The sequence below is a fragment of the Lepidothrix coronata genome, unplaced genomic scaffold (assembly GCF_001604755.1).
Source record: "Lepidothrix coronata isolate B3197 unplaced genomic scaffold, Lepidothrix_coronata-1.0 Scaffold33, whole genome shotgun sequence".
Taxonomy (NCBI): Eukaryota; Metazoa; Chordata; class Aves; order Passeriformes; family Pipridae; genus Lepidothrix; species Lepidothrix coronata.
In genome coordinates, this window is record NW_016690213.1 from 3,204,943 (window position 1) to 3,230,003 (window position 25,061).

Below are 25,061 nucleotides of genomic sequence, written 5' to 3' on the forward strand. Positions count from 1 at the left end.
AATTTAATATTTCAGGCAGGAGACTCCAACAGAACAGTGAAACTATGGCATTGTACACTACCAGTCTAAATAATACTCAAATCTTTCAGAAATCCTACTGTTTTTGCAAAAAGAGTATAATTTTATTTTGCTGTGTAACTGATTTTATAATCTGGTAAACGCAGTGTACATTCTCTTTCATTTGTTTTCATAGGTAGCTAGCTCCCTCTTTCTTTTCTCTGTCTAGTTTAGAACAGTCAGATTTTATCCTGTTACATTGATTATTTATTTAATATAGCTCCATCTGTCCCAGTTATCTGTAATTGTTTAAAAACATTAATAAATGAAGTTCCAGAACACTGTGAGGAGGAAAATATTTTATATTTAAATGTAGAGAAGCTCTGGGTTTTCAAATATATGCCTTAGAGAAATAACTCCCAAGTCCTGTTGTAATGTGGTTTAAATGACGTTAGCTTTTTCTCCAGGGCATTTTGATTATAAGTACTGGAAGAAAGGGTGAAAAGTGCAGTGATGGTTGGGGAATATTAAGGGACATCACTGCAAATCGATATTCACTTAAGTAATTTCCTCAGCATCCATGATCGAGAGATGCTGGAGACAATATAATAAACTAGATGCTTGGTTCAACCCAGTAGACCGTTTACAACTAGACATTTAAGATTTTCCTCTGACTGGGGAGAAAAAAGAGAGGAGATATATAAACAGTTGCCTTTTATTCATTTTGTAAAGATTCCAAAACATTTGTATTAAGTATTGCAGGTTTCTACATTATAGAAACTAGTAACTTTATATATAGAGTCAAAATTAGAAAAAAGTTCTGTAATTTACCTCTTTTCAAATGTGGGAGATTTGGGTGGTTGGTTTGTTTTTGTTTTAATGTGGTATCTACTACTGTATGTCTTGTGTTATCTTTATTGAGACTCTAGTCTCTGCATGTGAGAGGTCATATACGCATACAAAATGTTACCTCTGTGTCACTCCAGCCATGACATAGTTAATATGCTGTTCAAAGAAATGTAGCATCAAGTAGAAATTCACTCCCTTAAAGAACATGCTGGGGGGATTAAGCTTGTCTCTTAATGAAATAAAATGAATTTTTTAGGTCACCAGCAACAAAGTCTGAGGTCAGTCAATAAAATGCTCCTGCAGTTGTGATGGCAGTGAAGCAATGAATGCTGCTGCAGTAATTGGAGTTAAATAAGGGTAGGCTGTATTGAAGAGAGAGCATTCTGGAGGTGTATGGAATAGAGGCAGGCTGGAAAGGTAAACTCCTCTTTAGCCTTTTGCTCTAAAAAAGATGCCAACAAAACATGAAAATAAAGTTGGCAAACTGACTTCATGGTACAACATATAATTAATTTTTAGAAGTGAATGTTCTGGAACTATCAAGGCCAGAAGTTTCAAAGAAACCTTCAAGGACCTGGTGGAGTATAGAAAAGGTTTCCTACTACAGGAGTCTTTTCCTTTGCTCTTGTGTATTGCGCTCAGATTTTTCTCACTCATCTTTCCACCATTTCTCTTGGTGGTGTGGTTTTTCTGACAGGTATGACAACGAAGAGAAATTCAGGAGGTTATGTACTCCAGTCTTCATATGTGGATTAACTCCCTTTCTCATGATGTGCAGTGGCAATGAGTAAAACATTAGCTGGGTATCTTTGCCTAATGATCAGCCCTTGGCCACTGGCATTCAGTATTTCTGGTTGACTTTAGCAGTTGGCATCCACTGACAAGAACAGACAGGTTTTTACAATACCTTCTTTGGTGTTATCTTAAAATCAAAAAGATCTCTGCAAACAATTATTCTTTCTATATTTGTATGCTGGTCTGTACCATGACAGAAGAAGATGGGAGATGAGTGTTCTGGGCAGAGGTCCTATAGCCATATGTGTAATGCCACTGGAACCTCCTGGTAAATACCAACTAAACTGAAGGTTAGGTGCATGAAATACAAGGTGCTGTATGTAAAGGGTAATAAGTATATATTATAATTATATATATATATAATGGTAGTTTGGTTGTAAATGATAACATAAAAATGCCAGTTGCTAACAAGATGATTCAGCACACTTAACATTTTTCATCCACATCCATGTGTGTTTCTTTAAAATACCATTTGTTAAAAATAATTCTGCAGATTATTTGCAGAGAAGATGGAGACAGAGGAATTAGAGGCCAAGGCAATGTTGGGGGAGAAGGAGATGAGAAAGGAGTGGGGGCAGTGGGGTCAAACTCCCATTGCTTTAGCTACAGGTGTTGCACATGGGCAGGTCTGTACCACTACTGAGTAACAGGAGCCTGCACAGAAATGTAGTCATCAGCATTTTAATGTGGTCATAGAAGAAATCAATAGAATTCCACGATTCATTATCAGAGACAATTCCATTCAAAAGAGAAAAGCACTTTATTTTTACAGGACACCGGTAAAACCTTATATTCTTTCTAGTTTGGGTTATTTGTTTTCAAATTAGGCACTGAACTTACGGGACTTAAGTCACTTTGAGGTGATGTTTCATTGATGCAGACCTCTTTATTAATTGAATGTGTATTTACTGTTTGCCATAGTACCTCTTCACCTTCTTTGCTTCTCCATTCCTGAAACTATTTCCCAGTTTGGTGGAATTCCAATGTATTTGAATGTGGGTCAGTACAGCCATTTAGTCGGTTGTTTTGCTGTTTATTTTGGTATCTTTGAAGTATGACAGCGTTCATTTTTACATTTTATAATATTTTTATATTTTTAGTGTAATAGTTTGAAGTATATCTAGATCATTTTCTTGTAAATAACTTTTTCCTTAATAAAAATTTGAACTTTTTACTAAGTAACCATTCTTCCTTATGTTTGTGTAGGGGAAAATGCAGTGTTGCACTTCTGAATGAGACAGAATCTGTGCTGTCATACCTGGAGAAAGAGGTAATATATGATTTCTATTTGGGTAAATATTGTAATGGGTTTGGTCTTTTACAGCTGTATTTTTAACAAATGGGCAAACAGTACTTTGAAAATCTTTTCTTGAAGGATAGGTTAGAAAAATTATGTTGTTGAAAACACTGATTTGAAAAAAATTATTGGATAAAATCTTAAATGACACTCTGAAAAGATATGTTTGTATTTAGAAAATAATTAATTTGAAGTAATTTATGTGGTATCTTACAGAAGAAAAATATACAGATGTTTTCCTGTAGCAGATACTTAAGGGAGAATTCACATGGCTTTTTGTTTCTTTATAATACTTGGAAAGTATTTCCTCAACTTTCATTTCCTGTGGAAAGTACTTAGGGATGCCTAGCTTTACCAGAAGGGAAGAAAACACCCCAAGAATTTGAAAGATAATTGCAAAATATACTGCAAAATGCCTTCAGAATAAACATATTTTTGTTTGGAGTGTCTTGATATAACATCAGGCAGACAGTGGTTTTAAACTAAAATTAGGATGTCTTTATTTTTCAATTTCTACACCAAAACCACTGATAATTGGTAAAAATGTTTCTGAAAACCGGACTTGCACTGTACTTTAGGTACTGTACCAGATTTGCCAATACCTATTTTTATGTCTGAGAAGGTTTACACAGTGTTTAATGGGTTTGGAGGCTAATTTATCATGCAAAGTCAATATAGTAGAGATACTTATGAGTGGAAACATGTTAAATTCAGAAAGAAGTTAACATTTTTTTTTTTCCTTTGATATGTTTTTGTGTATGAATCTTTTCATTATTGCTCAGTTCTGAAATAAGTCCCAGCAAAGACAGAAGCTTCGATTACCCTTTTAAAAGCACTCATGAAACATCTGTGTTATGTAAAAATGGGATTTATGTGCCAAACCTGGGTTCTCTAAAGTGTGCAAATTTCCAAAAGGAAATATTAAAACCCCAGTTTTAAAGAGTATTATGCTGTTGCAAATGTATCTTCTTTTTTAGGATACTTTTTTTTATTCGCTGGTATATGATCCATCACTGAAAACGCTTTTAGCAGACAAGGGAGAAATCAGAGTGGGGCCTAGATATCAAGCAGATGTGCCAGACATGCTTGCAGAAGGTAAATACAAGATCTTTGATTAGTGAAAAAAGTAAAAATCCATGTCTTGCAATATTGCTCATGCTGACTCTTGAACTAAACTAGTACACAGAGGCACAGAAAGTAAAATGGTAGGTCTGAGAGAATTCATGAATATTGCTAGATACCAGAAAGAAAGAAAGAAGGAAAGGGTAATTGAGTAGCTGTTGAAAAGACAATGTCCATTTCCAGTTTGTGCATAATGCAGTTTAGGCATTTGATATTTGTTTATTTAATTGCATGGTCTGCTTAGTTCTTTAGTATAGGCTGCACAGAGAGAAGATGTTGAGGACCAGACCATTTTATGTAATAATAACACAGTAGTGAAATAAGTGAAAAATAAATTTCTTCTCTTCCTTTTTAAACAGACTATGCATAGAGGATATTTCTTCATGTCTTCTTATTTTAAAATACTGTCTTTAATCAAAGCATCTTGTCTGTTTTGTAGCATGTTTGAAACAAATGTTTCTAGCCTTGGCATAGCTTTAAAATCGCTGATGATTATTAAATTTTATATTATATATTTATAATCTAGCACTACTACCCATGCCTTAGTATTTTGCTACATGGAAACTATTATTTTAAACAAAATTTCAAGTACAATATTTATTTAGTGTTTGGATGACATTAAGGAACCATGAGCACCTGGGTCTTATGTCTGCAGTTATATTTACTTAGTAAATTTTAAAATGAGTTGGTTTCATCAGTGTAATTCCCACTCTATACTGAGTGCTAACAAAAGAAAAAAGTTTCCTCAGAAACATCCAGATGTAGATACTATTTTCAAGAATCTCGGTATTTATTCTTTAATGAGAAAAGATTATGTGAGAAGAGTATAACTTGCAATAAGTCCAAGGAGTTCTGAATACATATATTTGTAACCTTAAATGTGTTTTCCGTTCATTGTGGGCTGCTTTTTTTGCTGTATACTTTTTTTATTAAAAACAAGGCATTATTTCCAGTTTCTACAGAGCTTATTTAATAAATGTATGAAACAAGATAATTTTTATAAAACAAGAAGAATTTGATTTCTGGCAAATGGCAGATTATTTTACAATGAATGGTCTCTAGTAGATCACCTGCATTATTATTTTGACTTTTAATAACCAGAAATAAACTATAAGAAGTCATTTCCAGATTTGTTTATAAGGTGTACAAACTTGTTTCAGAACAAGTTTATGAATAGAATATGATACACTGCTATTCTTGCTGTAAAACGTACCTGTCATAAAGAAAAAAAATATTTATGTAGACATTCACATGCTCAAGAGGAAAGCTTACCAGAGGACTAAAAGAAAAGGACTATCTCAATGTGTGTATCAAGTAGCCAGGAAATACTGATGTGATTCCAAAGTAGTTGGTTGAAATGTAGGGTTTTCAGGATAAACTGGGGTTGTCTGCCAGACAGGAAGTCTTTTCCTTCTGAGTTCTGCTTACTTAAATTACTAAAGAAAGAGCCTAAGTATGAAATAGTGAATATTACATATAAAGTAAATGTTTTTTCTGTTGAAATTTTAGTTATTTGATTTTTTTTCCTAAAGTTGCATTTCATATTTATTAAAAGTGAATTACTAAGTTCTTTTGGAGCTTAACATTCTGTGTTAAATACTTAATTTAGTTAAATGAGTAGATCATCTCTCTTACATCATGAACACACGATTTCACTATGTTACTGTCTTCTTTTTCTCACACCCTGTTAATCCCCAAAATGCAATAAGTGATGCAGTTTTCTTGCTGTCTTTAGAAGGAAATAATAATCCATCAAAGTTTAAAAACACCAAGCCCACAAATCAAGGATCTGTTGGTACACAGAGCACTGGAGCGGTTTAGCTGGATTAATCCGCAGTTATTTCAAGTGGATGGTGGAAAAAAGGATTTGGTTTTAGGAGGATAAAAATGTCTGAATTATGGTAGTTTTGACTGATTGTTATCTAAGTGTTTCCATAGCCCTCTGACCTCCAGGGAAAAACAAAAGATGATTCAGCTGTTGCTGTTTCTTTATGTAAGCTGATGACCTGGAAGCTAATCCATTCACTGTCATCTTTTCATTCATGAAAACAAATCTAAATGATTTTTAAAATTAATAGAGTAAAATAATTATATTTGGATTTTATGGGATTTTGTGAAGATTTTGAATCTTTATGTAGATTTTTCAGCCTGTACTGTTAAAAGTGGATGATGAGCTGTATCTCCAAATTTTTATGCTGTAATGTATGACTCTTTAAAACTAAAAGTTAGACCAATCACCTTATATCAAAAGAAAGAATTTAGACAACTTCAAGTCAATTAGGAAAAATCAGGTTTTATATCATCTAATAATAGTATAGTATAATAAAAGAGAAGACACTGCTAAATTTATTCACATATAAAATTTGTCCTCTAATGTAAAGGAAGAATAACTTTTTGAAGGTGATTAATAGGCATATTTTATGTTTACAGAAAATCCCCAAACCCGTTTAAAAAAAAAAAAATTAGAAAAACGGAAGATTCACACACCATTAGTTGTTATATTTTCAAAGTTACTGACATATAAATCCAATTCAAATGACCAAAGACATGCCAATTCTGCCAGTTCAGATTCCAGAAGACCAGTCACAACAGGGCTGAAAAATAAAAAAAGAGTCCTGGAACCACTAAGTTATATTGATGTAAATACACTGATGTATTCTAATAGATTAAAAATTCAAATTGCTTGCACTTTTTCCATACCATGATAACTTATGTTCTGTATGAATGGACTACTGTTTTTTTGGTGATGGTGGGGTTTTCTTAGTGTTTATTGGAAAAATATATGCATTTTTTTGTAGGAATAGATTTTTTTTTTTCCATGCATTGGTGTTATCATTTTTGTGTTATTGAGTAAAATGTTCTCCAAAACCGGGTGTTTAGGCTTTGGATAATGCAGCATACCTTTTTCCCCCTGCCCCATGGGTGTATTGGATAACTTTATATTTCTCTTTAATTTTTGAAATGAAAAGAACTTTAATTTACTTTCAAAAGACAAAAAGTTTTATTAAAATTTATATGCATAATAAGATATTCCAGATTCAACTGTTTTTCCACTTTAGAGATGTATTGAATCATAAGTCCTTTACACAATTGCAGTAAACAAGTTGAGCAAAGTTAAAATTTGGTTTAAAATGCATATGCTTTGTATTTCTTTGCTCGTTTTGTTTGTAATGGTTTAGCTAAATCACCTAGATCACACATTTAGTGAAGACTGTAACTTTGGAGAGAGACCAGACCAGATTGCTTTGAGGAGTCTCTTACCACTTTTGTTATCAACATCCTTGGGAATAAAACGTGGGAGTAAAAGTTGTCAGATTTGAATGATGTTATGGTTGTGTGAAACCATTCCTTCCCTCCAGTGCCAAGTGTTCCAGTTTGTCGAGACTCTAGTTTGAAGATTGAGTTTTTAGTTTCTTTTAATACACTAGAGAACAGGAGACTGTGTTCTACAGCACTGACTTAGATTTTACCTAATAGGATACTGAAGAAGGTCCTTTCTTTGTTTTAAAAACACTTTCTTCAGTGGCTTATTCTGTGGATGTATCAGTTTATTTTCAAATCTGTTACCCCACACTGGAGACATTCTCCTCATCTGTGCAAAGCAAGAATAAAAAGGTTTATCTCTGAGAACCAAAAGCATGAATTTGGACAAAGAGTATCTTGTTTCAAGCATCTCTACAGTACAGGAGCCAGGTACCTCTGGATCCCTTTCCCCCCATGGCGTGGGGCGGCCCAGTTCTAGTTCCAGTTCCATCTGAGGAACCATTTCCGATAGGGAAAGGGAACTCCAGCACCAGGGGTTTCTTCAGGTCCTGAGCCTGGAGGGGAGAGGTGCTCTCCCCTCCTCCCCCCACCCACGTGGTTCCATGGCAGGCACAGAGACAGCACACCAGCGCGGAGAGGAGGCAAGAGAGCGTTTATTGTTGGGGGTCTTATTATAGGGTTTTGGAGGATTCACAGAGTAACCAATTAGAAGTCTCAAGGGGCTTACAGGAACACCCAATCACAGGAAGGGGTTAACAAGGTCCAATGAGAACACCTTAGGACATCTTCCCAGGACATTCCTGCATGGGAGATAACAGTTGCTGTGGGGGGTGTTGGGAAGAAGAAACATGTGTTTGCAAAAAGACCACAAAAAGCCATTTTAAGACATGTTTAAACAACAGTTTTCCCATATAATGCAGACTTACTGCCACAGGTACCCAGTTCTCTGCATGTGATGGCCAGAAGCTGCTGTCTAGTGCATGCACCTACTGTATTTGAACAACAGCTTCTAAAATGTGTGACTAAGTTCAACAAACAAAACTGAAAACCCCAAACAAGCAAGAAAAAAAACCTATAGAGTTTTGCTTTGGGCAAGTAATTATTACCATTGTTATTTGGTTACAAGGTGTACTTTTATAAATTGTTCTGAATATGATCAAATTCTTGTCACCTTTAACAGCTTTTATTTAATCCTGTTTTGTGTACAGGGAAATTCCACCAAGACAAATCAGTTTAGATACGTGGTAGACTTTTATGTAAGATTGATTTTTTTTTTTTTTTTTTTTCCTCGTCTCACAACTTTAAAATCCAAATGTTTTTAAATTCTGGCATTTCAACCAGTATGGCTCAGCAGTGGAACTACTGACGCAGTGACAGGTTGTCTTACATGGTTCGCTAACAAGCAGAGAATGACAGAGAAAAGTACTGGCATAGCATTAGGGATGTCATTTAGCAAGTAGGATAATGCTTAAGAATGGGAGTAAGTGGGAATTTTTTGCTCTGCAGGATTTCATATAATGCATAATTGTTTCTGTCATATGCCTGCACTGGTCTTTCTGCCTCCTGCATGCTATCCTAGGCCTAATTGTAGTTGTCACAAAATGTCAATACGCTTACACAAAGCAAAATGCATGGCAGCTTAGCTAAACAAATACAGTCAAAGTGGTGTTGCAGATAGGGAAGCCAATTGCTTACAGTAATCTCAGTAATTTCTTAAGTAATGCTTGCTTTCGTTTATTCATAGGGTTGTGGAGAGGCTGCAACAAAGGCAAAAAAGGCCAATAATTGTTTCTCTGTCAAAGCTCTTTTAAAACTTCTGCAGCAGAAGATATTTTCTAAATAAACCTAACAAAAAACTTTATGTTGACTGCTTTGTTGTCATGATATGGAAGTCTAGTGAAACTATTTGCAGTAATACTCTGGCTAAAAATAGCCCAACCAAACAAAAGAAGGACTAAATTGTATTTTCAAGAAAGCTAATACAATTTATAGTAACTATTTCCTATTATTTAAAATAAAAATATTAATTGTAATTCGTCAGAATAAATTTTCTGATGTTACATTTGCTTTGTGAAGCAATAGTGAATGAACCATTTGTGTACCAGGATTTCGTAGAACAGTCCTGTTAGGCAATGTAACATGGTTAAGTGTTGAAATCATCATTTTCAAGAAAACTTAGCCCACCACTATAGGAATAACCATGCTGAATCATACCAGCTTCTGTCTATCCATGCAGAAGATCTTGCCTCTTGTTATTTCTTAGTTTTCTTAAAACTTATTTAAAGCCCATTAGAGACCCAATAGGCTGTCACCTTGAGCTTCCTTATGTTTCTCTATGATCTTTTTGAAGAACTTTAGTAATTATGCAAGGTGTGATTTTTCTTTTTAAAAGGCCTGCTGATCTGTCCCTGCTAATTTTGCTAGTGTAGCTGTGAGCCTTGACAATGCTTAGTTGTCCACATTCCCTCCTTCACACCCCTAGGTATAAAACAAATGGATTAGAGTTCATGTGACACTGTTACTAGTTGTTGTATCCCTGAGATCCTGTAGAAATTTTGAGAAGATGGTTGTCCAAACTCAAGTAACTTGTTACTGTTCATATTGTATAATTGTTCTTTGACCTTTCCTACAGATGCTTCATTTTAAGGTAGATCTTTTAGCTCTCTTCATGAAGCATGTGAACACCTGCAGTTTTGTGCAGTCATCGCAAATGCAGAAAACCAATTCGATTTCTCTTCCACCTTGAATTTCTCTTGCTTCCTTTTTAAACAGATCACATTGCCAAGGTCTTGTAACTTTAGGTAGTTTATCGACCTTTTAATTCTTTTGATGGTCTGAGAAGATGTTAGTCATTTGAATGTTCTCTGAAATTTGGATAATGTTGTAGCAAATAGAAGAATGAAAGTAGAGTAACAAGAAAAAAATTAACCCCACATCTGCTAATGTGTCTGACTCACAAAGACTATTTTTCCTTTGTGGTATGAGATGCCAATAATTTTTTCTGAGCTGAAGGGAAAATTATAGCATATGAAGGTACTTTTATTCATATATTTCATAAATGTATGAAATTTATTTGGGTATGAAGGAGCTAAGAGGAGCAGTTCTGTGGGAAAGGCCCTGGGATACAGGCAGACAGAAAGAGGATGTTAGCCAGCAGTGGGCTCTGGTAGTGAAGGTGGCATCTGGCACATAGCCAGTAGATCAAGGCAAGTGGTCATTTCCCTTTAGTGATCCCATCTAATTACTGCATCCAGGTTTGGGTCCCTCAATATGGGAAAGCTTTTTGTAAACTGAAGTAAGTTCAGTGGAGGCTGTCACACTTGTTAGGGCTAGAGCACTTGTCCTGCAAGGACAGGCTGAGGGAGTTGAGCTTGTGCAACTTGGAGAAAAGGTGACTTCACAGCAGGAGACCAAGAACAGCCCCCCAGTGGCTGGAGGGATATTGCTGAGAAGACAGACAGGTTCTTGACAGGGGTGTGTAGTGGGAGGATGGGATAAAGCTGTCATAACTTTCAATAAGAGGTTTAGAATGGTCCTGAGCATAATTTTTTTTCCCATGAGGATGGTCAGATGGTGGAGCAAGTACACAGGGAGGTTGTGTCCTTAAAGGTGTTCAAATTTCAAGAAGATACAGCTCTGGTTGATCTTACAGCTGAATCTGCTTTGAGGAGGAGTTTAGGCTAGAGACCTCCTGAGATTTCTGACATGAAACAATCCTACTATTGTGCTCCAGCTTAAGAACCTACTGAGGAGATTCAGACCATGGTCTTCTGCCTTTTATCCTGGGGAAGTGTGTCTTTGTAGAGAAAGAGTTGGGACTGGAAGTTTACCTCTTAGTAAACAAGCATGTGAGTGGACAGTTGTTTAATCAACATACCCACACTTCAAAGATGATCTTAGGATGCATCTTTTTCTGTGCTTACCTACAGTCATTTCAGTAAGAGAAGCTTCAAGAGACCTGAAACTGCTACTTAGTCACCTTCCCTCCAGTGATGACGCTGAGTAGTAGATAACTTCTTTCTGTGTGTTCAGTCAATGTTATTAGCATGCTCCGTTTCAGCTGACTTTTCCATAAAGGCTTGAGACAATATGTTGAGCTTTTAGCAAATCTTAGTCTAAAAATAAAAGGAACACCTGAAGATTAGGAACTGCAAGCACTAATGTTAAGCTAACAGCATTAATACCTAGCAAAAAGTTTTCAGTATAATTAGATTATAATACTGCAATATAGGAAAACGTATAACATATGCATAGTATGAGTCACTTAACAGAGCAGCTACTAACCTTTAAAAGTTTTGTTTCTCTTTTAAAAATATGGAATAATTTTTTAGATTTAGCACAAAGCCACCAGCTTGAAAGTACGCTGTACAGGGAGTTAACTCTGAATTTTCTCTACTTGTCTTAAGTTGCTCAGGTGCTTGAATGATGTCTTTGGGCACACAAACATTTCCAAACTGTGTCATCCTGGGCAGCATCACAGGGGCGGCTGTCCACAGCTAAAAGTGTGCACATGCTTATCGGAACAATGGGAAGTGCCTGCTAAGAATGGTTTCTGCAAGTTAATTGCCTGTGTGTAGCAGCAGCTCCTGTCAGCTCATCCGGCTCTGCTCCTTGTACCTGCTGTGAGGATTCTGAATGCTGAGCAAGTCAAGTAGAACCAGAGATCACTGAGCAAAACAGAGACATGTCATAGAGGGAAATGGGAGTATGTTAGGGTTGAGTTGGGAAGTGAGTTTTTGGGAAGGGAAAAAAGCATCAAGAGATTGACAAGTATGATGTGGAATGATTTGGTTTAAAGGTTTATCTAGAGAACTGGCTGCTAGTCCTACTTGAGTACTCCTACCAGCAATGGCAGACTGTTTGCAAGTACCTGTTTTAATTAGCCTGGAGGGATGTTCTTCGAACCACTGTTATGGAGATGTCTGTGTACTGTTCCATGCAATTTTTCTCATTTCTTCCCTCTCAGCTGCAGGCTTGTTCCCAGCCCAGTGCTGCTTCTCTTGCATCTGGGTTTAAAAGGAGACCACTGTGTTCCAGGGAATTCTTTATGGAGCAGTGATCTGATACAATTAGGTACTCTCTGGCCATTTAAAGCAATATAGAAAGAGTGTGGATTGGGCAAGGACGAGGACTGTGCCCTTACTAAGACACACAGAAGAGGAATTAGAATCTCTGAAAGGGAGGAAGAAGCAGCCTGTAGGGAAGATGTTCTGTTCAAAGCTTTTTTTTTTTTCCTTGTAATAAATAAAATTATAAATTCTACTCAAAGTATCTGTATAAAAAGCTAGAGTCCCACTTGCACAATTGGTATCTAAAATGGATTAGATGTTTAAGGTTAGATGAGATGAATCTTGACAAATAATAAAACTCCTGTTTATATGTACTCAAATATATTTTGTTCTCAAATGGAGTTTCTGTTGGTTGCACTTTTGAGTTTAAGATGAATTTTTTCTATAATACCTTCTAAAAGAAGGAGCTGTTTCTTGAGTGTTATCCAATTTAAATGTGGTAGTCACTTGTCAGATTTGCAGATTTTTTTTCATTATTAAGCTCAGCATAAATTTTGCATAATTAACTGTCAAATGCTTGCTCATCACAAACAATAATGTTGTTTATGTCAAATTTTAATAGGATAATATCCTTTACATCAGTTTTGCCAATCTCACTTCTAGGGAGCTGGATTAGAGATTTATGTGCTGGGCAATTCAATGCATGTTTATAGGCTTTTTTCAGTTTTACTATAAATTAAACAAACCAACATGTAAATGGCTTTTCTCTACCTGTTTTCAGTAAAGACGTAGCTTCTGCCTAACTGTGCAGTTGAAAGGAGAATCTGTAGTTTAGAGTTGCAACCACATGTACTACAGAAGCTCAATTAGGTATTTGAAGCTTTGTGTTACAAGCCATAGTGTTTTATTAAGTCTTTTCAATGTTATTTAAAAATACTTGCTGCCTTTTGGTACAATTTGTTTAGGTATTAAATGCATGTATAATTTTGATCAAGCACTCAATTACATGAATCAAGTTGGTTTTTTTATTCCTTATATAGGAATAGTAGAAGTATACTAAGTATATAATACGGTAACAGAAATTTCTGAGCTTCAGTTCTCAGATCATTCACAACTTCTATGTTAACAGTCAACTGATAAGTCAGAAAAGTTGGAAATCCTGCTGCTTACAAATTAGAGTTTATAAAAACTGTTCCACAGTTGAGGGGTGTTATGCAGGTTGTTCTACTTGGAGATTGCTGCAGGTGCATTGTTTGTTTATTTGGTTTTTGTGGGTTTTTTTTACCCCTGCCCCAAACTGTAAAAGCAAGGACTACCTTTCTCAAGATTGATTTATGCTTGAAGAGAAGTCACTCAGAGTTTTAGTTTCATAAGAAGAGAGCCATGATATCCTGCTATCTTTAGCTTCTTGAGAAGACTTAGGTTTCTGTTCTCAGTCTTCTGTTTGTTATGAACTTCCTATTTTTCATCAGCTTGAAGGAAATGGTTGAAGTAGCTGTCTTATCTTTTGCCTTCTGTTTGCACCATGAATGGTCTGTGCTGTGACGTTTGTGTGGAAGGTTGTGTATGATTGCTGTTGGAAAGATTTTGTTATCAATAATAGTTGTAGAGTCTTGGCTGAGATTGTTCAAGTACTAAATGAGTTCTGTCAGGTAGTCAGTCCTATGAAGGATACAGGTTTTTTTATTGAATGCTGTGTATGTACTTGTTATCCCTGTGAGCACTCAAATCACCTTTCAAGCAGCAATGTCGCAGGGTTTAGTTGACTTTGCTGTATTTTCTACCTCAGTAACTTTGCCTGAATGGACTTATTCTAAGTTCAGATTCTTGCTGTTTTACTACAAGTCTGATTTTTCTTTTAAGTTTATTCTGTAGAAAATTAAAAACAACTAGCAGATGCAGATGAAATGTGATCTTTTTACATTTGAATAAATCAAAATACTTTGTATCCTAAAGAAACAGTTCTTCTCTAAATTGTTTTGTTTAAATTTATTCACATGAAAAGTCCTATTTATCTTTAGAATGCTGAAGTCACAGGGAATTTGCATATTTATAATATTAAGGATTTTTTTAAAAAAAGCGAACCAAAACTGCAGGACTAAAGATTTCATTTTAATTTAGTTTGCTTGTTCTTTGATTTTTTTTTTTTTTTTAAGGAATACAACCTCTATGCATTGTGGTAGCCCTTTTTAAAAAATAAATATTTTAAATTTTATTATTCATATATGGTATGGTACTCTTATTATTTTTACACAGAATCACTTTCACTATGCTTTCCTAAAAACTGTATTACCTCGTGGGTTGTTATTTCAGGAATTTCAGAAAAACTGTTGCAGTCTTTCTGTATTCAGATTGGAATAGGTGCTAGGCCACTGTACAGTGTCTGTCAACCAAAACATCATCTGAACTGGGGGTGGGGAGTCCAGAATCACATTGTTCAGGTTTATTTACAGATATCAAAAGAGTACAAGAAGCTAATTCCAAAGTAAAGGTGAATTTCAGGTATCTTTTCATTAGTTGAATATTTACTGTTGCCCTTGAATGGTAGGTGACCTTGTAGTTTCATGCATATAATAAAGTCATTGCCTTTAGTTTTGCTGTAAAAAACTCCCTAAAATGGAAGGGTATTATTTCATATCTGGCACTGTGGGGATTCGACCTGAATGTGATTTAATGTAAGGACTAAAAAGCGAGGAATAGTGTGACTTTAGGACATTATGTCTCTATGTTCTCTGATTTATGTAAGTTCCCTTTTGCAGACTGTTCTGCAGGGTTTTGGGAAAGAGGCAGCCTCATTTTTTCCTTCCTTCCAGCATTGGGCATTTCCATAAGCCAACCATTCTTGATGCAGCATTATGGAGAAGTTGGTCACTATTGCATTAATACTATGACAACTTTATCATCTGTTCAGTTTGAATGTCCCGTACTTTGATGTCAAATTCTAACACTATAGAAGATAAATGTTGATGTGTTAACAGAAATTGCATCTTAGTTTTAAAGGGGTCTGTGACATTAGAAATCCTATAGTATATGGATGCCTACAGGCATGATTAGCTAAGTAAAGTAAAGATAGTCAAGTAAAGCAGAGGGGGTATATAATTATTATTTTGAAAGAAGACATCTTGAAAGATCTGTTTATCTTATGTGATCATCCTATACTGATACTTTCAGCACATGCAAATGAAGTTTACATGAAAGAATGTTCTGAAGATTTCTTCAACACTTCTTGACTGCCTCCATGATTTGATCTGTTTAAGGTTACTTTTCCTCTTCAAGTGATAATATCCTGCCATTTAAGTGGAAAATCTGAATGAAGCTTTTTTGTGAAGTGCAGTTTGACACAGACCACTTATTTTATGGAAACTGCTGCCTAGCATTGTGCAGTGATATTTAATACTAAAATTAATTTATGGATTTAGATTCTTTTGGTATAGATATTCTATTGTTTGTGTCCTATTTATGTCTACTGCCACTACAAATATTGCTTGGCATTATTTCAGAATCAGTTTTATCAAGATTTACAACAACACTTTTTAGTAGCAATTGTTTAATTACCTCTAATTTAAGTAAAAAGAGTAGTATTGCAATTTTTTTTGGTCTTTTTGCAAACTTGAATCAGGAGAGTGACATGTTTTGAATACTCATGCTATGCTTGTATAATGTTTTCTCTTTGGGAGAAGTGTACTCTGCCTGAGTATTGTTATAATCTCCAGAATATGATGTCCTGAAACAGTTAAATATCATTAAAGATATCTAAAAAATATATATTAGCAGATTGAAATGAAGTGCTCGGAGATTATTTATAAAATGTAGAACATCACCCACAAAGTGTCTGTCACAGATGGAAAAAATGAATGTATTGACAGGTGTGTAATCCGGTGAATGAGTTTATAGACCTAAAATCCTATCCAAGATTGCCAGAAATTAACAGTTTGTCTCCAGTACTAGATGTGATTTAGCTTGAACAGAAGCAGAATTCCCATTAGGCAGCCAATTCTTTATTGCATGTATATTGGAAGAAAGTTACGTACTGTGTTTTTCTGAGGATGTGACTGTGAAATTTGTTCCTGAAACATTAGCCAGACAGCATGGTGCAGTCCCAACTTGTGTGTTTGGTAGGGATAAATATATACCACCTTTTAATTCCCTTCCAGAACGAATGTGCTAGAGAAACTCACCTTATATGATGTGATTTCAGAAGAGCCAGTGCTTGGTTTGAAGTCTGCTTCCAGCCTCTTAAGTATACAGGTTATGTCATGTCTTGATGATACTGGCTGTTTTCATTAAGTCAGAAGAAATAGCCCAGACTAAAGTCATCTTCTGTGTGCTCAGAGAGGTACCTACACAGCCTAGATTTTCAAACAGAGTGGAATGGCTGTGTCTGACAACAGTTTTTTTTATTCTCATAGTAGCTCATAAAAGTCACAGATAAGTACTGGCAATCAGCTAAACATTAGTGTTTTTCACATTTACTGAAGGAAGAACAGCAAGGAAAGACAATGATTTTAACTTTATTTTTGTCATCTGTTGTGGCCACAGATGTGTTAGCTACATCCAACAGGTAGATCTTCTTGGACTAGAAGAATACGTGGTGCTTGCTCCGTCAGCCTCTGAAATGTTTCTTATTTTACAGAAGAAGCTATTGGTGTAGTAGACAAGACAAGATCTAGGCTTCCATATGAATGGGAATCATTGTAATGAATTCACACTTCATTGTTCTTCCAAGCAGTACAAATGTCATACTCTTGTAATAATGAATAAAGGACAAATTAAATTGCAGAAACCACCACCGTTGTTTTGGCCATGTGCGTGTTCACAAATTGCTCTGTTCAGATAAATGGAGTTGGGAAATGATGATGTAGTATATAGTAAATTTCTTGTGGTGTAGCTTTATGTATTACTTTATAGGAGGATATAACTAGTCAATGTACACAGCAATTTTAATAGTATGATTTATGTTAACAATACAGATAATATAGTGGCTGAAGAGGTGAAAAAATATGTTAAAATGTAGTAGACAGCATTTTTGCCTAATTATTTCTATTTTGGGGGCATAGAATAGAAATTAAATAGAATTTAATTACTAAAGCTGGTTAAGTGTAAAATTTATTTCAGTATGGCTTAAGTGAAACAGTAACTTTCATATAGTAGAGAAGCAATTTAAAGAAACCACTGGTTAGTTAGGTTATGGTTTCAATTTTATAATCACATTTTATTAAGGTTCATTTATACTACACCTCCTAAGAATGTCTCCTTAAATTGAAATGTTGATGTTAACGGAAGAAATTTATTTTGATGATGCTACATTATGGAATTTAAATGGATAACTGCTGATTGTTAAGTACTCCATGTGTGTATGTGTTTAAAAATGTACAATGTCTCTTTTAAACGTAGTAGAAGAACTACACAGAGAAAAACATTGTGAGTAATAAGTGTTTTGTCCCATCTACCTTTTGACAGGAGAATTAGATGACAGAGAACAGGCAAAGCTGGAAGTAAAAGTATGGGATCCAGATAGCCCCCTTACTGACCGTCAGATTGACCAGTTTTTAGTTGTAGCACGGTAAGATTAAAATCCTCTAATAAAAAAATCCTTTTCCTTTTCCTGCTGACTATTTATTCCCCCATATCGTGTTACTCAACCTGTTTGCCATTTTGTGAGCCCTACTCTTTCCCAAAACTAGCTAAAAGAGAAACTCAGACCATAACTTTGTTATATTTACTGAAGCTTCCAATACAGGAGAGAGAAAAAGAGAGTTTTGGAATAATGCTACACTCCCTGTATTTCAGGTAGAATTTGTAGTAGAATTTGATACTTTGAATGTAGACATCAGTCTGTTTTCCCCTCAGAGTAAATGAAACAGGATTTCAGTGCTAATAATTCAGTCTTGTATTACAGTACTTGGAATTTTATGGTGTAAAATAGAAGTTAAGAATAGAAATAAAGAAAATGTTAACAAATTAAATGAATGCAGAACTTCCCAAGTATGCATATAAGCTGAATAATACGCAATGCAATTATTATTTTGGATGAATGTTGAAATATAAGTTTTGAAGTGTTGCATTTCATTAGTGAAAAAAATCAGGTCAGTTCAATTTTATAAATTAATGTGATTATGCAGATTTATGAGAGGAACATCAAAGCACTTTGAATTAATAAATACCTTTAAAAATACTTCTCTACTATTTAAAAAAAAAAAAAACTTCAAAAAAATCTATACACTTCTGACTGAAGGACAATTCTACATTCATAAAATACACCAGGCTTTGCTACTTACAAATGTAGTACAAAAGTACTGTTCTAATGATAGCAGAGAACTGTTAATCACAGTTAACACAGGGATTTTATCCTGAATTACTCTATGTCCTGTATTTTCTGTAACCTGGTTGCACAGCGTAGTCTCAAATCTTCTTAGCCAAATAATCCTTGTACGTGGTTTCTAGTTTTTGTTCTTTTTCTTTCTCCCTTTTCAACAAAGCATTCAAGGAAGGAAATGGAGAAGTTGCTTTATATTTTCCAGCCTATGTGTATGGTAAAATAGGTTGCCAATTTACTGTTTTACAGGTCAGATGCTGATCCACCTGGTTTTTTCTTACTCTCCCACTTGTAGTGCTATTTCCTTTCTAGACAGTGCTAAAACTTGCCTGCCCTTGTTTAATTTTCAAGCAAGCCAGAGGGATTTAGGTGTTAACATGCATCTGTTCAGAAGATCACAATGCCTGGTAGCTGCTCCATAGAACAGAACCTAGGAAACAGAACAACTACTTCACCAGCAATATAATACCTGGACATGTATGGGCAGACTAATATGGGGTGCCCTAAAAAAACGTCTGCATGAAGGTTATGTGAACTTTTGTAGAGTTCATTCATTGCTTTTAAATTCCTACTTCCTATTTTGCTGTTACTCTGGGGAGCTGAAGTAGTATAGTGTGGAGTCCAAAATGTTCCCAGAGGAGTGTAGCAGTAAGCAGTGTGCTGGAAAGTGACAGAGAATAAATTAAATACTTAGGGAAAAGCATACTCTTCTTTGTGTTACTTAAGACATCCTATGCAATGCTGTGCCCTGATCAAGACTGCATTTGTTTAGAAGTTGATAAATTTCTGTAAAGAAGACTTCTGTTATGGTGGGTCATGGCTGACCAATTGTAGCTATTAAGGGATCTTGTGGTAGGCAAACAACATCTGTAATCAGATGTTACTCGGGTGCATCTTTATGGATGTTCCTCCGCAGAACTCTTCATTCTTGTATGTTGGTTTTTAACTGACAGAAAATGTTTTCAGCCTCCTATATACTTTCATTCACAGACTGCAAGATTGTATTCCTGTTGCTTCTCAGACAGATTTTCACCAATTTCTGGAGAAAGAGTTCTGTGATGATTGTGGCAGCTTTCAATTCAGTGTGTTATATGGTTGCAAGTTTTATAGTGAACCGTTATATAGGACATTAAAAGCTCTTGAGTAACAGTGAAGTTATTATGACCTGGTAAACTGCTTACAAACAGCTCTGCCGTGACCTCACTTCATTTCACTGGGCATTAGCTATGCCTGCTGCATTTCTACTTGGAATGGTCTTTCTCTGGTTATGTTTAGTTTTGCAAATTTGAAAATCTGACAATAAGAATTTTTTCCTAAATGCTTTCCTAGATGTGTTTTTGGTTAAGTGTGTGTAAGCTATCTGTATTTGACATTTTAAAAGCATTTTCAAGTGATCCTTTTTACATGCTGCATCAAAGGCATTATTATTCAGTTTCTTCAGTCTGATCTGGTTGAAAGAAGAGTTGCTTTTGTCCATAAGTGCTTCAGTTTTTTCCATCACACAAGTATGCTTTGTTGGTTTTTTAGAAGGTGTTTAAATACTCTTTCTATTTATGTTGCCCATTTGCAAGAACGTTTATATTTGGCTTTTAGCACATAGCTTTCCCAGTCAGACAAGATTTGTTTACTGTCTCAGGAATGAGAGGCATTTTTCTAGGTTTATATGCTTGGTCAGTCTGAGACTGTCACTAAACCCTATATGCAATAATTTGCTGGATAGAAGATAGAAGAATATGCCTATCCTGTCCAGAAATTTGAAATAGCAGTGCCAGGAAAATTGGTGAAGGTTTTGAAAAAAAAACGTAAGCATTCATAACCTTGGTCTCCCCAAGTAGTCTTGCTTGACATACAAATCTTGAAAGTACCTTATTGCCACTACTGAAGCATAATTTGGGTAAGGGCTCTTGCTTGAACTAGCAAAAACATCTGTTAGGAAAAGCTTGAAGCATCAGACTAATGTATTCTGGGTTTGAGTTGTTTTTTGGATAATGTTTGTACTCTGGCAATGAGAAGTCCAACAGCATTTTCTACTCCACTCAAGTAAGATACAACTTCATCAACCAGTTTTATTTCTGTCCTATACATTGGCAACATTTCTTCTGTGTCTACTAGCTTCAAAGAACAGGAGTTTGAGAAGCTGCAACAGGAGTTTAGATCTGGCCACATTAGCAAATAGTTCAGTACAGTAGAAGGTGATTTGTAGAATTGAAATGTTTGGTGCTGAGGACCTAGTGTCCACACTGTGCATGTTTTGAGCTTTATTTGTAGTATAACTCTAATCAGGCCCCATGGACTAAATATCTATGAGTACATGGAACTACTTTAACAGAAACCCAATTTGTGTGCTATGAGATACTTTTTGTTGTTGGTTAAAGTGCAGTAGAAAAAAAACCACTATGGACAGTGGCTTTGAAACTCCTTTCCTATTTTGAACTAAATGACTGATGCAGATGCACCCTGTTTCCTCCGGTCATCAGTCTCTATCATTTCTAATATACAAGAAGTACTTCATTTCACTGTCAGATAAATAGTCCTGCCTGTTTTTCAGTTTGTCACAATCATAAGTAATCCTGCCCAGTCTCAACTGCGGAAGGAGTTGTGGGATCTGATCTGGACAGATGCTGAGAGCTGTAGACATGACCCTTTTTTTTTCTTTCATTTTTTTTTTCTTTCTGCTAATTTGTTTTATAATTCATTGCATGATACATTTTTGGAACATTCTAGTCCTGTTTATGTACTTTATGATGCAGTGAAACAGTTAACAACTTAGTTCTTTTATTCTGCTTCATCTAACTACATTATCAACATAGTCTTCTGGAAGGAATATATCTCTAAATTAAGCTATGTTACAGGCATTTGTGGTCCCAGTTTATTTTCAACTAAACCAGAGTTATGAAATCTAATTAAAATAGCCTTGTAGCATTGCATCTCTACCTTAAGATTTTGTACTTTTATTTCTATGAAATTAAAATGGTGTTACAGACCTCTGATATATTTCTCTTCATTTTAATGCTTATTTTTGGGTGTATAATGACAGAAGAATGGAAAATTACTTGTTAGTCATTTTAAATTAGAACTTGATTCTTCCTGTGTTGTTCCCACTTTCCCATTTTCTCTAATACAATGATTATATTAATTTTCTGTTTGTTACTGTTGATTTAGTTATAAGTGCTCATGGTATATTGGTGTGTTTGGATGTGTTCTATGATTCTATGTGTGTTTGTTACATGAATTTATCTTATATTGAGGAAGGGACCCCAATGCAGCTTCAACTGGCAAGGTGTCTTTCATCATATTGAGGAAAAGAAAACAACAACTGAGAACAATAAGTAAAAACGTTTACAAGTGTGATCAAATAGTAATGCTCTGTTCTTGCAAAATAATGCAATGTAGTCAGTGGCAGTAGACAAGATTCCCAAAAATCATAAATGAAGATAAATACATTAAAGTCAGCAGTTTGAAAACTTGAGTTTTCAATGGATGCTCCAGATTCTCTTTAGGTGGTAAGAAGTAAAAGAAATTGGAGTTCATTAAAGAAGTAATTAAATTTAATGGCAGCATTGCAACATGAAATGAAGCAGTAAAAATGGTGAAAAATCTTGATGCCAACTGCACTTGCACAACTAGATATTTGCTAGCAAGGTGAATTACAGCATTTAATGGTAGACAGATTGTTTGGCAATAAAAAAGAAAAACATGTTCACATCAAGTTTATTAGGCATATCAAAAATTCTACATTTCTGCCTGTCTGTCACGCTTGGCCAATATATGTTTATTCCTTTGTGCATTTTGTATTACTGTACTCTTTGACCCAGATCCATTTAAAAAGAACTTATTCAAACTTGGAGCTGAATTTCTTTTTGCCTTTTTTTTTTTAAATGTATTTTGATCTATTGCGGTATAAAGAAAAAAAATTCTGTAGCAGCATTTTCATGGACTTGCTTTTAGGGGGCTGTAAATCTCCTCCTCTGTGACTGTGAAATTGCAGGATGGCAGAAAGATGATCACTTAAATAACATCCCATGAATTAAACTACTTCTGTGTATCAGATTCTATTTCTGTTGAATAAGAAAGATTTCAAATGTTTCATTTCTATTCATATAGTAATGAAAGTGAAGGTTGGTTGTAGCATACATCCTTACCCTAACTTTGAGAGTCTTTCAGCAAAAGAATAGTGGCAGGTAACTTTTCATGTTTATCATGTCATCTCTCATTGAGCTGTAAATATCTGAAGTGATAATAGTGAAGCATAGCACTGCAGAGACAGTTTCTTAGAAAGGCAAGGAAAATATGTCTTCTGGAACAGCATCATTTTACTTTGAATATGTTCTTCAGGTCAGATTTTGCAAAATTGACTAGAAAAACTCTCAGGGGTATTTTCAGCTTTAATTAATGTAGTGCTGCTGACATATATCCTCACTGAAGAAGTATTTTTTCTTTTTTCCAATATTTTAAGTATCACAAGACTCTTAAAGAGCAATCAGGTTATTAATTGGCTTAAAATTTACAGTAGTCTAAGAGGTCATCTTTTAGGACTGATTCCAATTCGCAGTGAAGAGGAACACTGAAGTAACAGTAAGGAAAACAAAAAGCTTTCCTAGTATGTAGAAAACCACCAAAGATCACTTAATTATTTTCTTCAAAAATATTAGCTCTTAAGTGAGACATAGGTCTCGTTCATTAGTTTGCCAGCATCTGTGGAAAACTGTGGATTTGCAGATTCATGTATGCACAGTTGTGGTTCACTTCAAACAGCTTTGGCCAGAGTATAGCCACTACTTGTCTGGTATCGCTGAGACAAAGAAAAAATGTATAAAAGTGAACAGTTTTAAAATATTCTCAGATTAAGAAGAATATCTGTCTCAGCTGGGTTTTTGAGAATACAAGGTAGAAAAAAATTGAGAGTTACTGGTCTGGATCCAGAACTTCTGAATCTGGTTTGATGCCAGACTGCTGTTGTTCCTGGAGAAACCAGTGGCTATTTTTATCCTGATGTATAATCACAGTGGTTCCAGATTTTCTTTGGTAAATAACAGCCCTTTTCAGAACTAGTTATTGATGAGCAACTGAATCTTTGGAAGTTGTTAAGACAGTCCATTGTGTCTGCTGCTTCATAATTTCATCGGCTACTACTAATACTAATCTTATGCAAAAATTTGAACAATTACTTCCTTTAATGTCTTAGAGTTGAGCTGTAACAAATTTGGAGAAATGTATTTTCTGTGTTCAAAACCTAATCTGAAGTTTTCGCTAAATGTAAAGCACACAGGTACAACACCCCTAGAAAGCTCACCCTGGTTTTCTTTTGGACATAGATCTTGTTGAGTTTTGCTGAGTTTGTGTTTTAATCACTTGTTGAGTAATTTGTAAGTAGCTTGCTGAGCACAGTTTTTTGGGTTGAGTTTATTATTGAATTAAATATAGCTTCAATTAAATATTTATAGTTATTCTTCGGATTCTACCAACTTAATGGGATATCATTATTGAAGAGTTTTTAAAAAGAAAAAAATGAGTACTTATGGTGTGACTGTTCAGCCTGTGTTGACTTAATACTGAATTTTATTTTGGTAGCAGGTAGGTGAAGACAGTAGTGTGTCTTCTGGAAATGGCATTGACTAGTTACTTATTTTTTCCTTTTAACATTTTTTAAACAATTCTTTGGTATTATTATTAGAAAAAAGTGACAAAGGAAATGTTTTGAACTTTGCATCAATATGTTACTCATATCTGCATTTTTAATTGAAAAACATAAAAATTAGTGTATTTCAATGATTTCTAAAAATCCATATTGAATTAGGGTCTGAATTGCATAGCTAGATTATACAGAGCACTGTATATCACTATTAAGTTTTGAGCCTAGTTGCTATTTAATAGGCAAATGCTTTAGAATTTCTACACTTCTTTGGATTGTCTGAAAAATTCACTGTTTTTCAAAAGTTTCCAAGGAAAGGTGAACTGGAAGTTACTTTGATTTCAAGAAAGCCACAGACATGCACATACCCCCTGGTTTGTGTCCTGTACCATCTCCATCCCCTTTCCTGTCCCTGTTGCCCCCCCTAAATGGCATTATTGTTATTGTAATGTTGGTTTTATTATTTTTTATTATACTGTTTTTAATATTTTGTCTTTGTGTGTTTTATTTATTTTTGCCCTTGTGTAACTCATGCTTCTTGGTTGTGATCCTCACCTACTTAGTACAGCACTGGAAGCAGTGTCAACTGGTGCATCAATTCTTACTTCTTTATCACTTACTCAAAATAAACCTTATATCGTGACTTAATTTTTGACTTTACATACTGGGCAACATAATTCACATGCACTTGGGCTCTGAAATCAGCTTTAAAAGTTTGATCTACCAGAGAGTGACTTGTGAGAACATGTTCCTTTAATGTTTATAGCAGACTCTGATTTT

The 25,061-nt window shown here is 35.0% G+C and overlaps 1 protein-coding gene across 4 annotated transcripts in view; it reads left to right on the plus strand.

Moving 5' to 3' along the window:
• The window catches only part of MTA3 (metastasis associated 1 family member 3), a 133,145-nt gene that overhangs the window by 34,186 nt on the left and 73,898 nt on the right, over positions 1-25,061 (plus strand). For all 4 annotated transcript variants that reach the window (XM_017811765.1, XM_017811763.1, XM_017811764.1 and 1 more), the window contains exons 5-7: positions 2,848-2,911; positions 3,916-4,033; positions 17,794-17,896. In XM_017811765.1, the coding sequence (XP_017667254.1) occupies positions 2,848-2,911; positions 3,916-4,033; positions 17,794-17,896 (285 nt within the window). The remainder of the gene's footprint in view (positions 1-2,847; positions 2,912-3,915; positions 4,034-17,793; positions 17,897-25,061) is intronic.